This window comes from Echiichthys vipera (genome assembly GCF_963691815.1).
Source record: "Echiichthys vipera genome assembly, chromosome: 23".
NCBI classification, from domain to species: Eukaryota; Metazoa; Chordata; class Actinopteri; order Perciformes; family Trachinidae; genus Echiichthys; species Echiichthys vipera.
The window spans coordinates 2,990,297-3,005,916 of NC_139848.1; the positions used below are offsets into that span (position 1 = coordinate 2,990,297).

General features: G+C 44.4%; 1 protein-coding gene across 8 annotated transcripts in view; it reads right to left on the minus strand.

The window, feature by feature from the left end:
• tns1a (tensin 1a) overlaps positions 1-14,094 on the minus strand; it is an 86,669-nt gene extending 72,575 nt beyond the window's left edge. For all 8 annotated transcript variants that reach the window (XM_083937887.1, XM_083937885.1, XM_083937888.1 and 5 more), the window contains exon 1: positions 13,966-14,094. In XM_083937887.1, coding sequence (XP_083794013.1) covers positions 13,966-14,061 — 96 coding nt within the window. In that variant the 5' untranslated portion in view covers positions 14,062-14,094. The remainder of the gene's footprint in view (positions 1-13,965) is intronic.
• Between the last annotated feature and the right edge of the window lie 1,526 nt (positions 14,095-15,620).

A 15,620-nucleotide genomic window follows, 5' to 3' on the forward strand; every position in this document is an offset into this window, starting at 1 on the left:
TCCGTATCTAACCTGTACTAACACACTAACATCCTGACACTTATTCTAACCTGTACTAACACACTAACATCCTGACACTTATTCTAACCTGTACTAACACACTAACATCCTGACACTTATTCTTCTCTTACACTTTATTCTTGTTGTTAGGTTAAAATGTTTTTGTATAGTTGCACTGTCGTTATTTGCTGCTCTGTGTGCCCTGAATTGCCCCCCGGGGACAAATAAAGCTTTTTGAATTGAATTTAATTGAGCTGTTTGAGGAAGGATTACATGTTCTTGTGTTGATCAAGTTAAGATTGGAGCTCTTTACTCCTCTTATGCTCCTCAAAATACTTTTTGGGGATGGAATTGACATAACAGGAGTCCCCGAGGCTGCAGTAAATATCTCTCTTTCCCCTGAAGGCTGCTCACTGTCAGATATTTACTGTGGTTCTGAATGAGTGACTGCCTGGCTGATGGACGAGGTGAACAGAGGGAGTGAATGAGTCACACTGGCAAAATAAAGAAGGACAAAGACAAAGAGCGCCAAAACGGTGGATGACATGACTCAAGGAAGTCAAGCATGAGGAACAGGCCCCACAGAAACTAAAAACAAAAAAAAAAGGTTCAGCAACCCCCGAGATGAAAAAGCGGAGCCACACCTGCTTTCAATTTCCACCAAATTGAAATTCTGTCAGGCACAAAGGGCGCCTTTGTGAGACAGAGAGCGAGAGAATATGAGAATGAGAAACACAACAAGAAGGAAAATGAGAACCAGGGTGATATCTGTAATATTTGGACGTGTCTCAGCGGCTACATGGTTCGGTTCATACTCTTTCCTGCTCTAGAAAGCAGTTTTCATAAACACATAAAAACTACAGGGGACTTTCAACTCCTTCAGGGGGTGAAGAAACTTAGGAAGAGCAAGATGTACGATCAGACTTCTACAGGGTTTCGCACACAGACTGTTTTAATAATCTATTAATCATTTTCTTAAAGAAAAATTAGTCAAAATTCTCTGATTCCAGCTTTTTAAATGTGAATAGATGCTCCTCTATGACAATGGACTGAATATCTTTGAGCTGTGGATAAAACAGGAAATTTAAGGACGTCATCTTGGGTTTGGGAAACGCAGATTTTATACGAAACAAATCGTTGAATAAAGAAAATGATCGACAGATTAACCGACAAAGAGGCGAATTGTTAGTTGAAGCCCTAAATCCAAGTGAGTAGTAAACTGACCTTTATGTGTAAAATCTGCCTTTAATGACAGAATTCAACACGCTAATGAAGACTTGGTCACCTCGCTGTAAACTCTGCTTTCATTGGCCGCCTCCACTCTTGAACTCTGTCTTAGTTTGTGATCTCAACACACAGATGGCGTATCAAACGGCTCGATTTAGCAGGGCGGCTCAGATCAGTCTGCAAGACGGTTTAGATGAAACCACACTGCCAAATCATGTGTCTCTCACCATCTTTACTTCACATCAAGTCCCCTTAAACCAAACATGTAAAGCCATGCAGGTTGATTGAGGTATCGTCCCGTGCTCTCCTCTTTAAGAACAGTAGATGGGAAGAGTGAAATCTCTTAACGTGATCGTCATCATTGTGGTTATAACCCCCCGAGGGGCCGTCTCAACTGTGATTATCGGTATATCGGTGATTGGCAGCACAGAAGAACCCATAATCATATAGCATGTTGAGCACGCTGTTACTGCATAATCTATAGGCACAGTTTGCAAAGCTTTGTTTGAAATAGTGAAAAGTACAACACTGTCTTGTTTTTTGGTTGATTCCTGGACACGCCGTGGAATCCCCTTTGGAGTCACAAGCTAAAAATATGCGCCACATCAATCAGAAATTTTTACAGTTCTAAGGCACTGATACAACCCATTTCTCCTGCTGCCTACATCCATACTTCATGGGATTATGGATCACTGTACAAGAACATAGACGTGAGCTCTGGATGTTTTATTTATGATGCTGAATACAGCCGATCCCGGTGGACGGACACTGTGGGCCGGTTGCCAGATTGTAGTAGATCCCTCCTATAAGCTGAGGAACTGTGTGGGTTTCTATGACTACCTCTCTGCTTATGTGTGGGCGTGATGTTATATGAACTTATAAACCCAAATACATAAGTGTGTGTACGTGAGGGTGCAGATGTTATACTGTTTGCGCGAGCGTGTGATATGATCAATACCAGGTGCAGACGGAGAGACGCAAAGATCAATGAGCTCCGATCATGAAGTCTAGGCTGCTTATGATCCTTCGCCAGCTGCTAATGAACTTAGAAAGCCGTGGTTGCTAATGAGCTCTGCTCTATTTGAGTCCATCTCAGGGAAAAAACACACACAGGGCAAGAAAATGCAAAAGAGACGTATCTTTGAAAGGTAGATGTAAGCATTGATGTGCTCACAATGACCATCTACAGTATAACTTGAAGCATAAACATTTCCTGATGGATCGTCTACTGATAGATCTACTGAACTTGGGCAGAGATCTAGATTCTGGCATGAGATGTGGGGGCAGAGTAGTGCAGAGTGCCCAGGGGAAGTGTGCTGAAGCTGGGTCGTAGGGCTGGCTGGTGATGGCCGCGGGGCCTGGAGGGAGGTGCCCGGTCACATCGCATATAAATCACCTGGTCACAGATACACAGAGCATTGTTTAGCCAGAGTGACGGCTACAGCCTCTGAGGACTGTCTGACTCTCAAAGATACAGTACCACACACATGCAGGCATTTACACACACATGCACAAATGCACTGGTTAGAAAATGAGAGCATGGAAAAAAAAAGCTCCAGTGAGGGATCTCTGGCTGCGGACAGTCAGCCTGTGTGGCAGCTGAACATCCCATGAGGCCCCTTCGGAGGCTGTTGACCAAAAGCAGGTCTAAGTGCAGTTTCATGTCGTCTGGAGGTGGGCACCATCATCAAAAGCACAAATATCATCACCATTATTATTACATGCTGGACAAAAATGAACTCCAAGAACAGGAAACGTAAAATAGCGCAATATATTTGGACGGCACGTACAGTGCAGAAGGTCACGACCTCAAAAACGACAGTCGTTGATGAAGCCACATGAGAGAACTTGGCCCTTTATAAACGCCAGTGCTTTAGAAAGAGCTCATTTTAGGATTTATTCACAACTAAAAGGATGTTCTCCAATGTTTTTTAGGAAAATTAATCTTTAAAAAATGGTCACAGGACAAAAAAACACCTGCATTTTTTCAGTGAATAACTTTACAAAACATTGCCGCACTTAAGTCTTGACGTCTTTGTCCTTTCAGAACGATAAAGATGCTGTTGCTATGGGAGATTAGCCGCGCGGCCCACACATAGAGACGCCGAAACAGATTCATTATCCAAGAATCCATTCACTCAACGCAAGCTAACCACCAGGCAGGGCTAGCAGATACACTCTCAAAAGCAGAGGGAAATGACATTCCTAATACACGGCAGGCCACACACATACCCGCACACTCATACAGAGAGGTGACACACACAGAGGCGTGGCAAGCAGTAACGGTCCAATCAAAGCATGATTGATTTTCAGAGCTCTCCGGGGATTCTGTTCAGTCAATAAGGGACTCTGTTAGACAACTGAAGACATGATGGATCTACCACACATCTTGACTTAAAGTGTTTCAGCTGCCTTGTACTGGATCTCAGCATAGAATAAAGTAAATACAAGTCATTTTTTAGAAACCTGAAAACAATTGCAAATTCAAAACTAATAAAATCACAAGGCACACAACCACCAATATGAACAAAACGCAATTATTGTAGTGTGTAGGGAGGATTTCTGTTTCATCCAAATGATGCAACAGAGCTGGCGATAACCTCACTTTAAGTCTGAGTCAAACTAAAATAACAGCAGACCCTACATGTCCAATAATGAAACATAATAGCAACTTTCATTGGACCCCCCCATGCCTTTAACGCCCACATCTTTCAAACTCCACACCCCAAGTTTGTTATACTCTGTGAGGTCACATCCTCAAGCCCAGTTTAAGATAACCCTGGTGACATCACTGGGGGATGTTTTCACAGACTTTCTTTTCTCAAGCTTCCTCCAGAGTCACAGATGACTTTTTGTAACCGTTTTCATAGACTGAGTACACTGTACTCCTGGAAAAATAAGATTTCCATGTCTTTTTTGATTATAAAGTAGGTTGAGGTGCTTTTTAATACTGTGAGAGTATCAAAACTCTCAATCCACAGAGAAACGCACACAGCCTGTATTCAGAAACTGTAACTTTAAAGCAGACGTCAGGACTTCTGTACAGTTGTGATGTCACAGTGATTCACAATCGAAGATCAAAGCTGTGAAAGACCTGGAAACGCCACGCTAACACAGAGCATTTCAGAGGGTGAATACAGCTATATTCAGAAAGACACTGTGACAAAAATGTGTTCTGAACATTAAACCACGTAGAAAATGTTTTTGTAAAAGTCCAAATCCCCCAAAAATGGGACCTTTAAGTCGAACTTTGTATCATACTCAAATATTTCCATCATTGATGTGGTCCAAAAGGACATATTGTGCCTTTGAATAGCTAAGTGACCTATTCAAGATAATGTAATGTTGAAAAAGAAAAGCATTACAGAAATACGTTCTGTAATACATACATACTGTTCTAAATGATTGCACAAAGCCAGTTACGTGCTCTATTTCATGTTTGCCTCTGTTTTACAGTTAAGACAGACAGCAAATACGAAAAACAGGGTGTTTGGCATTAGAAAACATCTGAGGTCTGTAGTCAAACCTGTGACACTGCAGAATCACATGAATAATCGGAGGTCTGAACAGCACCCTGGCTGCACTCAGGTAAACACTGGCAGGAAATTCTTCAGTGAATATGTTAGAAATCATATCGCCGGTACTGTGTCAAATAACGGTTGTTATTATTCATTGCGGAGCTGCTTAGCATATTGTAGAGCAGTAATGAGCCCACAGAAGTATTTGGCCAGAGCTGTAGGAACTAGCCTGCATTCGTGGCTGTTTCTGTCAGCATGTCAAATCTAATATGCTCTCTTCGTGTGTGGGGTGATAAATTATTTATAGCATGTATTTGAGGAGCTTTCTTAGAACCCGCTTCTTGCACGTCACTGAGCCTCTCCTCATTACTATTCTTCCTCTCTCTGCTGATGTCACACCTCACAACACTCGTGTCTTTCCCCCTATTTCCCTCTACAGTGTTCATCTCTTCTTGTTGTTGAATTGACATGTGATAATGTTGGATCGGGAGCCTTGCATCTGGACAACTCAATGTCTCACTTTGCATATGAACTGCATGAGAGCTTTTCCTCAACCCTGCCTCTTTTCACTTGCATCTAAATGGCCCTCTACCCCACTGCAAGCTACAGAAAAGTAGGGCAGATGCCTCATTTAACACTCGGTGTGATCATTACACACTGTGTATACATTATACAACCAAAAAAGCCACAATTACCACTACCGATAAACATGGTGCTAGTGTTGCACTGCAGCAAGGAGCATTACAAGGTGATGCAGCAATATGTTAACATACAAAGGCACCCAGATGTTTACTCTAATATATGATTATGTGGTTCGAGAGCATCCTTAAAGGCCCATTTTGCATTTCACATGTATAGGAGGAAGGGTTTCTCAAACACAAAATACATCTTCAACGCGTTTCAACAAAGATCTTATGTCGGTACACTTTTTTGAGTCCAACCACATCCTCACACATGTCCAGAGGTGTGTTGGCATGCTTGACTTATTATTTCTTTCTTTTTGTTTCTTTTGTTCTTTCTTTCTTTCTTTCTTTCTTTTATCCAAGCGTGGAAAGCCCCCGGTTCCTGACACACTCAGTCAGTCCCAGCAGGAGAAGCGAGCAGCAGCAGATTAAATTATACAGGAGAAACCAGAAATAGCTCTAGTGCCGAGGCCGCGTGGACTTTACGCAAGAACGCGCCGATGCTAGTCGCCAAAGAGCAGTCAAGTAGATTAGTCCTGCAAGGATCAAGACGCAGCGTCAACTACTATAGATATGCCGACCACGTATATCTAAACGTGGCATAAGAGATGAAGGAAGTTAGTGTAAGAATCTCCAGGTTTGGTTAGAAGGATGTTAGACCTGAGCAAGGATGTTGTCAAGACCAACTGAAGTGAGTACAAGTCAAGTCAAAGACCAGGTCAAGTTGAGTCTGAGTCAAAGCTAAGTCCAAAGGCAGTTGGACTGAGTTCAGAGGAAATCAAGTTCAAGACATAAATAGGCAATAGTGTCTTTCCAATGGATGGATGGATCTGTAAACAAGATTGATCTGTCCTCTAACATCAAACTAATCAATGCATAGAATTAAGGCAACATTCATTCGCAACATTTGTTCAACTGATCCCGAATCTGCTGCGAGGAACAACTTGACCACTTCTTAATCGTCAAGTCCAAGACAATTCCAACAAGGCACAAGACCAAGACAAGTGCAAGACTTCGAAAAAGTGGTCTTGACACAGGACTCGAGACAGAGACCGGACTCATGCACTACGACCCTGAACCTGAGTAAACAGTGCACATTTTAACCAGACTTCCTTAAAAAAACAAGTCAGAATGCAAACTTCAGCCAAATATTAACATTAAGCACATACAAACCTCTGAAGCAACAGTGGTGCGGCTGTGTACTTCTCATCTCGTTACACTTCATACATAAACATAGCTGCCCACTCGACAACACCACGGAAGGTCATTTAGAGCATTTGTTAAAGTGTGTGCAGGTCATCCCTAAATTAGACTATTCTAGGTTGACTGCATCCACAATACTGCACTTTTTGCTGCCTGTCTGAAAATCTAAACCCATGATGACCTTTTGCTGATTGCTAGGGCACTGCATGCTTCCCCCGTCTGTAATTTCTTACCCAAAACATGCAGGAGAGGCAAACCCAGGTCCTGGCCCTTCCTGCCAGAGCAGAGGGCAGAGACAGAAAGACGGAGGGCATCCTAGAAAAGGGGTCTCCAGGCTCACGGCAGAAATCCATGGTATTCCCAAAAATTCCTGGTGGTTTCACCAAAGCTTCGGCGACACAGATCCATGCCAGACGTTTGAGGTGCACAGAGGGTGGGGAAGGGAATGCTGCTCTCGTTTTCTCTCTCTGATGGCCTTAGTCAGTCTCCCGCATCTGAGTTCCCTCCCTCTCTCGCTTGCTTGCTCTACCCCTTCCAGTCCTGGTCCTCTCTCTCTCTTATTTGCTCACTCACTTCTGCCCTCCTCTGTGTTCCCCTTGAAGAGTGGTAACTTTATTCCATTAAGGAAAGTGGTGGGGGTGGGGGTGGCGGGTGAGGTATTGCCCCTTATTTTTCTCCCTCCCAAAACTCCCCTCTCTTGAAATGATCCTTGTTAGCCCCTCCGTTCCCTTCTCTCTCTTCACCCCTCACACACACATATTCTATTCATTGACCACCGTCCACCCCTTTGCTTCCTTGCATTGCATACCTCACCTCTCTTTCCCTCCACCACTCCTCCGCAAGCATGCTCGCTCATGTCTGCGCTAATGTCACTTCAATTTTTCATCGACAACCCCTTTCCTGTTTCTCCAGTCTTCCTTCAAAATATCTGCAGGACTCGACAGCTGCTGTGACGCAGCTGAGTGGCCAATGGAAAACTAACAGGTACTTGCTGCAGAAGTTGATGGGAACTATAAGAAAATATAGCTGAGCTCATCACTGTGGTGTACAGATATTGCATATACAGATGCGTATGCAGTCTTATGTACACACTCAAAGAAAGGGCATGTGCACATAGGCATGCAATAATGACCATATGGAAATGCATGCATTACACATCATTTACGTTTTGTGAGACAACTGACTTAACAGGAAACTCCAGCAGTTCAGTATGGAAGCTACGCAATGAACTGCTGTGGACAGGGGCAGCAGCTAAACATATTTAGCCACCTCAAAAAAGTCCTAGCTTAAAAAAAAACAATATATGTTTAAGTATACGCTACGTTTAGAATATTTTCACCGCTTTAACTTGTCTTCAGACAACCCTGTTTAAGTTTATGCTAGGGGAGCTGAAGCTGTTCAATGCTCCAATCATAGCCTTCAGACAGCACTGACAAAGACAGAGGTTTTATTTTGCAGAACATGGGGGTTGCTGAATTACGGCTGCCTCAATTTGCCGGTTTGTTTGTGTTATTGTGTGACTTTGGTGTTTCAAAGGGTTAGGTACGAACAAAACTAACAGACTGTCAATGTCTTTGACAAGAGCATCGATAATGGCTTCAGTCCCCCCTGCATAAGTCTGTTTGATGGCAAGGTAAAGAGGTGGGAATATAGTGTACACTTCAAATGAGTAGTCCTCTCCTTGATGAGTGAACTAATCTTAATGCAAAAAAAGAAATGGTCAAGTGCTCCTTTAATTGTACTGTATAGCATTATAAAGATGACAGCACCATAAGGTAGTGTAATGATTTTCAATCAAACACTCTGCATATACCCCTCATATGGGTGTTTTTCATCGTCCAAGGTCCTCCGGGTGTGTACATGTAACCTATTTTACATGCATGCATGCAAACATTCCCAATCACATAAGGGATTGCTCCGTGCATGCTTACATCCATATCAAAAACAGCACTGGATCAACATTATATCAGCGGTGCGGCCATATTACATCACTCCACAGTCAGATCCATAAAGGGCTAAGAGCCAATTCATTTCGAGAAAACACCCTCTATTGATCCCTGCTGCACTCCATCACTTCCACTGTAACAGTCACCTCAATCCATAGGGTAACCTGACACATAATCTGTGTGTGTTTGTGTGTGTCTGTGTGTGTCTCCCTCTCTGCGTACTCTATTAACATAATGTCAGCAAAGAGCACAGCGTGGACGCACTGGGGGAATGCTACTGGTTGTGCCGTAGCAGTCATGTTAACTCCTGAACTGCTTTTTAAATGGGTTTGGTGGCTGTGTTTGATATGGCAATTTCTCCCTGCAGTCAACTGGTCTAAACTGGGTTGCTAGCAGCCTCTAGTGGCCTCCGAGCAACCCTCAGACACTCTCTGCAGTAACAGTAAGCTTTTATAAATGTACATATACAGTACAGCTCATGCATGCATGTTGTTTTTTTCCTGTTTGGGTGCAGCCAGAATGGCAATCTAAGTGATACTTAACCACCTGCAAAAAGCATTGATTTTGGGTCTGCTATTGGGAGTGGTGCATTTTCTCAGTACAACATTTTTGCACAGTGAGGTCAGGTTCTTATTCCCTTATTCCCAATGCAACATGCCAGAACTCATTGAAAACACACGGGCAGGCACAAGCACGCACACACACACACACAGAGACACAGACATACACAGACACACACACACACACACACACACGCACTTACACATACACTTTATTTCCCACATAATTGTACTCTAGGAGAATTTAGAGCATCATGGGACAGTAAAACTCCCCGTTAAATCCCAGACTAATGATGTTAGCAGCCCTCTACCTATTTAGAGGTTGGGGAACTTTGATATACATGCACATAAATGTGTGTGACATTCGATCAGCAGCTCCATCAACCCAAACACACCCGACATGTTCAAATATTTTGGTTGTACTAGATATACTGCTTAAGCAAAAACTGAGATGGAAGAGAAAAGGGGGGAAAAAATGAAAGATAAGTAGTCCACATTGACTCTACAGTCTCCTCTTCTGTCGCTGGTGAATCCATCACATTAAAGCTTTAATGCTAAAATAACAAAGCATCCATCATGCTGAACGCCGACCCAGAATACAGCGAGCCATTCAGGGCAGAAGCCTGCAATCCTCTGGGCGCGGTACCTGCACACCACTCGGACGACATTACTTAGCGTGATTACTTAGGTAAGTTTTTGAGCATGTGACAAATGCAACGAGCAATGAATGAGGTTTTCATGCATATGCTGGAGAGGCAATCTAGAGGGAGAGAATAAGGAGCCATTCAGCGGACAGGTTTCCCATCACCCTCTTCTCTTTTGGCTGTCTGCAGCACTGCCTGATGTGAATTTATTGCCCCGGGGGACATTAGTTAAATGAATAGGGAGGCAAGTAAACACAAAATACAGAGGAGATGAGAGCAGAGGACAGGAGGAGAAACACAGGGTAAAGACAGGAGGAAAGAAGACACAAGGAGTCGAGCGGAGACGATAACAGACTAGAGGAGAAGGAAAAGAAGATTTTAAAAAAGGAAAATAAGAGGGGGAAACAAAGGAAAGAGGAGAGGAAAGGAAAACAGTGAAATTCAATTAAATGAGAGAAAAAGAGAGGAGGGGAAAGGAGATGAGAGGAGACACAAGGAAAGGAGGGATGATTCAATGAAAGGAAAGGAGAGAAACAGAAAGGAAAATAAATTGCAGGGTTACCCTCCCATAGTACCAGTAGTGTCACCATAGTAACACACATGGAGAAAACCTTTACACATCAACCCTCCACCTCCCTCTCTGTTTTCCCCATCTCCTTCTTACGAAACAGCCGCACATTCACAGTCAAACACACACATGCCGACAACATCCCCAGCCCATCTCCCGTTGTAACCCGGCCCTATCATGTGGGGGGACTGTGTGAGCCACGTTGCCATGGAAACTGAACACCTCACAGCGGTCCTTGGAGGGAAGACACAGAGCGTTACCTCTCCACTTTCACCTCCCAGTCGATCACGTGAGCAGCTCTAGTGCTGCAGCTGGAGCAACAGACTGAATGCTTGTCATGCGCGCTGCAAAAAGTCTCCAGAAGCCCTTGGTTATTTGTCGAACGCTTGCTTAAAGCTTTGGTCGAAGCGATCCTTTAAACACTTGTTGCAGTAGTTTAAGGGCAGCCCTGCTGACCACCTGTGAAATATATCGGTGATCAGCCAACTGTTGTTGCAATAATTGGACAAACACATGGTGAAGTCTTAAAGAGCAATATCGTATGTTGCAACCTTCACTTGTTTTAACACTTTCATCACTTATCGCTCCTTATCACTTCTTTAGTTTGTACTTATTTTATTTCAACATGCTGCTAAACTGCACGCTGCGTATTGTTGTATATTGTTTAAACCTACGCTTAACCACAATGTCCGTTGCACTCTGTCACATCCAGTTAATTGTTTGATTTTATGTTTTATGCTTTATTTTGATTTGATTTATGTGTTTATGCTTATTGTCACTCTGATCCTTTCCCATCATTGTGTTGAAACTGTGGCACAATCATTTCCCTCGGGATAAATAAAGCTTCTTGAATCTTGAAACTTGAATCTTTTAAACGCTGTGGGAGACCAGTTGTGAATTTAAACAAACCGAACCTTTCTTGGTTAGGTTTAGGCAACAAAAATATGTGGTTAGGTTTAGGAAAGACTGTAGTTTGGGTAGTTTGTCTTTCGATGCTCCCTCCATCCGTTGTCGTCCTTCATACTATGTCATCTTAGTGTGATGTGGATGGTTGATCCAGCTTACCACTAGAAGAGATGATAAAGGGCCTACTGAGCCATCTACAGTATGAGGGAGATACTGTATCTATGGTAATGATTAGCAACGGATAACAGCCCATTCAATCCTCGGTGCGTGAATTAGATAAAAAAGCAAAACATCCAAGTTAATCATGATGTGGGAAAGAAACTTTTGATAAAGTTTTGATGCCAATAGGGTTAGGGTTAGGGGTTAGGGGTTAGGGTTAGGGTTAGGGTTGGAGCCACATGTTGATAACTACATACAGTAGAACTGGGGAAGGCATACGCTGTGCATCTTGTTTGTCTTTCGCTGAATTTACACTTTTTCCAAGTTAAAAATATATTGTTGCTCGAGTGAGTAAAAAACAGCTTCTTCATCTTTCTTGTATCCTGAAACAAGAAAGATTACGGGATGTTGCTACACAGGAATCAAGAAAACTTGATTTTGTAAAATACCTTAAACACGTTTCACTAAAGAAAAGATGAATATTCTTAGCATAAGAATGTCAGGACTCAAATCCAGACAAAAATAAGATATTTGCGGTGATCAAATAGCCTTTTTATTACGGGGGCTACATGAATGTTCCTTCAGAGGTTTAAGGAACAAGGGTACACTGTGGACCGTGTCTAAGTATACCATATCCATACCTTAACAAGGGTACATCCCTGGTGACGAGTCCTATTTTACAGTGTAAGTCCAAGAGTTGGAGATGTGCCTGAGCTACCTTTCTCTATAATGATACGGTCAATTTGAAAAATGGTGCAAAAACCTTCATTAACCACATCGAACAGAGTGCTCAAACAAAAAGAAAAATCTCTTCACATTGAAGAAAAATGCCAATGCTGCGAGGACAAAAGCTGTGCCTGAATGAACATAATAGGTTGTGGAATCATTGCATAGGGTCGGGGAGATATATAATGAGCGTGTGTGTGTGTGTGTGTGTGTGTGTGTGTGTAAATGCACTAACAAGCTCCACACACATTTACACACACATACAAGAGTGCGACACAGGGAGTGTGGTGGGATTGAGCGCGGGTGTAGAGATAAGGAGCTGCGGCAATGGGGCGGGGGTTTGCTGCTGGTGTTGGTGCTGGTGGGAGGGTGTTGGGGCTTGAAAAGACAGGCGGCTGCAGCACTGCACGCTACGGCGTCACCACAAGCAAAACCCCATCCTCACCAGACTTTATAACACCACCGCTGCCCATTCTCACAAGCAACAGCGGCGGGCTCGCAGCTGACGGAGAGTTACAGCACTGCAACACACACAAGTTTCAAACCCTTTTGCCTGACATCTACGTTTCAGGGTCGGAGCTTTTCATGATGCAAAATTTGCTGAGGATGAGAATGAAATGTATGAGGGCACATGAAAGTCCCAAAAGGTGTCTTTCCTGTGTGATGATATTCTCACAAGGGGAGAGATTATTTTTACAAACTGCTGAGGGTGCAGTGCATTAAGCTGATTTGGTCAGTGTTTCCTGCCTTAGGACAACTGCTATAAAAAAAAAAGGTCTCTCTTTGCACTAGAGATGCTCATGGCGGTGTGAAAAAAAAAAGGGCAAGGGGGGAAAAAAATCACTTCCGAAAATTATCCCACCCATCACCATTCATCAGAGGATCACCCCAGGCACTGCTTCTGGTGTCCTCATGTGTGTGTAAGTGCATGTGTAGGAGGAAATAGTGCCATTTAGTTGTTACACATGATTGATTATCTGCTAGAGAAGAGCAAAAAAAACAAAAAAAACAAAGCTCTTGCTCCAGGTTTTTTTGCTCGTAACATTGGCTCCGGGGAAACAGACAAAGAAACAAGAGTGTGTGTTCAGCTGATACCATTCAGTGAACTCCGTTTGGCCTTTCTTGCTCATACACATCTGGCATACGACCATCGGAATATGGCGCAGGGATGAAAGACTCGCATCCCTCATCAAAAAACGAACAAATACAGCATGACGTGCAAAGGCAGCAGATAAATGGGGGGGAATCAAGAGCTCTTTCATGGGAATACGCAAACCCCCAATAATGGTGCATTACAATTCTGCAGTTCCGAAAGCAAGGTGACCCTATGTATTAGGACAACTATCATTCGTTCCAGGTGGTTGTTGCAAGTGCCTGACCCTAGTGGCATATCCAAAATATGATCCCCAATGGTTCCCCAACATCTTAATGTGGAGCAGCTGCCTGGGGAACACTTGGAGCTGTAACACTGACCTTGAATCAGTACTTATAGAGGGACACCAACCAGTCTTCCAGAGCCCATGGTCCATGACCAGCCGCCAAGCTCCTTTTCACAGCTACGTCATTTGGTGGTTTAGGTGAAACCGGCCGTATGCATGTAATGGATGAGTGGTATGACTGAGAACCAGGCCCCATCTGGATGTATATCATGCAGGATGAGAATTCCAGATAGATTTTTTGGCATTTATTGGAGAAGAAAGTCACCTGCGTGGGTTGAAGTGAGACATGAAAGACGACATGTGCAGAACTCGTCCTTTAAGTCCATTGAATCCCTTCTCAGTCTCCCATTCCCAGCAACCCCTCTCTCCCTCCGCGGAAGTCTTACCTTGTCTCGCTTGGCCCCCCGCAGAGGAAAGAAGCAGGCGAAGAGAAACTTGCCCCAGCTGATGACGGCAGCCAGGCACCAGTTGAGGCGAGCCATGCCTGCGTCTGTCCCGTCTCGTCTGCCAGCCTCTTATCTCCCCCCTCAGTGCCGGGATAGGATCCTGCAACCCCCCGTTAAAAGAACGATGTCAAGCGAAAAAAGACCCCGCAGAGACAGGAGACCCTCTTCTCCTACTCCATGGAGCAGAAATGAAATGAAAACCTTCCTTCAAGTCAGACGACGACGACAGGGGATTTATTTTCCTTTCAGGGTTTTTTTTGGCAATTTTGGCTACCTGTCTGGCTATGTGTCTGCAATTCCAATTTGAGGGGGAACAAGGGGGGCCCGTGTGAAGCTACTGGCGTCCCACAAATGGACTAGCCCTTTGGATGGTCTAGAGGGACCAAAAGCATCAAGATCCTAAAACTGTCTTCCTGTCTCTCCATCCATCTGTCTTTCTCTCTCTCTCGTCTCTTCTGTCTCCAAAGCCCGGTCAAGATGAGTCAGTCCTCAAAGTGTGATGAGCACCGTCGGCTGCATAATGCGAAGAGCCCGTCGCTGATCGACGACACCGTTACACATACACACACACACACACGCGGGCATGCCCACACTCCCTGTGGCTCACACACACATTCACGCACATGTACGCTCGCCTGCTAAAAAACGCTGTCCTGGCACATACATCCACAGGCAGAAGAGCCCCCCTCTCGTCACACGGCTCCCCTCCAGGCTCAGGATCCCCGGTGCTTCGCGCTCACACACTCCGCTTACACACACTCGTCTCTCTCTCTCACTCTCGCTCTCTCGCTCTGTGCCGCTCTCTCACACATACACACATGCACTGATGCTGCAGCACTTACTCAGCCAGCACGGGAGGAGGGGAGCAAAAGAGTGAGGAGGGGGGAAAAAAGGAGAAATGACTGGGAACATAACGGTTGGAAGAAAGAGAGAGAAAAAAGATGGAAAACAGACGGGTTTCTGCTGAGAATGACAGATGTATTCACTCAGTGTTTATATTTCAGAGTTGAGGCCAGTGTCACCGAAGAGGAGACAGCGACGTGCGTATCAACGAAAAGTGCGCATCAAGTAGTGATCACTGGAAGAGGTGGAGGAGCAACAGAATGGGGCTGAAAGAGTGAATAGAGGAGTCAAGATGGTCGGATGAGAGACAGGAGAGGCAGGAGAGGGAAAGAATGAGTAAAAGGAGCGGGTTGCAGGAGGAGACGCAGAATGTGTTTGAATACTGAGCAGAGAATGCTGGTGAACACACCGACCAGCATGCGCAATGTACGCACACAAACGGACACGCAGCAGCCGTCACGGTGCAAGGCTGATACAAGGCAGGCACAGGGTGAGATGATTGTAGTGTGTGTGGAGAACTGGGTCGAAGGGAGAGAAGGAGGGAGGAGAGAAAGAAAGGATGAGAGAAGAGGAGAGGAGCGGGGTGTTGAATCATTGTGTCTTGGGTGATTATTTCCCTCTCTCTCTCTCTCTCTCTCTCATACACACACATACACACACACACATACACACACACACACACACACACGACTGCAGGTGGTGCACAGGCTCGTTCACTGTGCTGCAGTCTCTCTACGCTTCAGTGGGAGCAC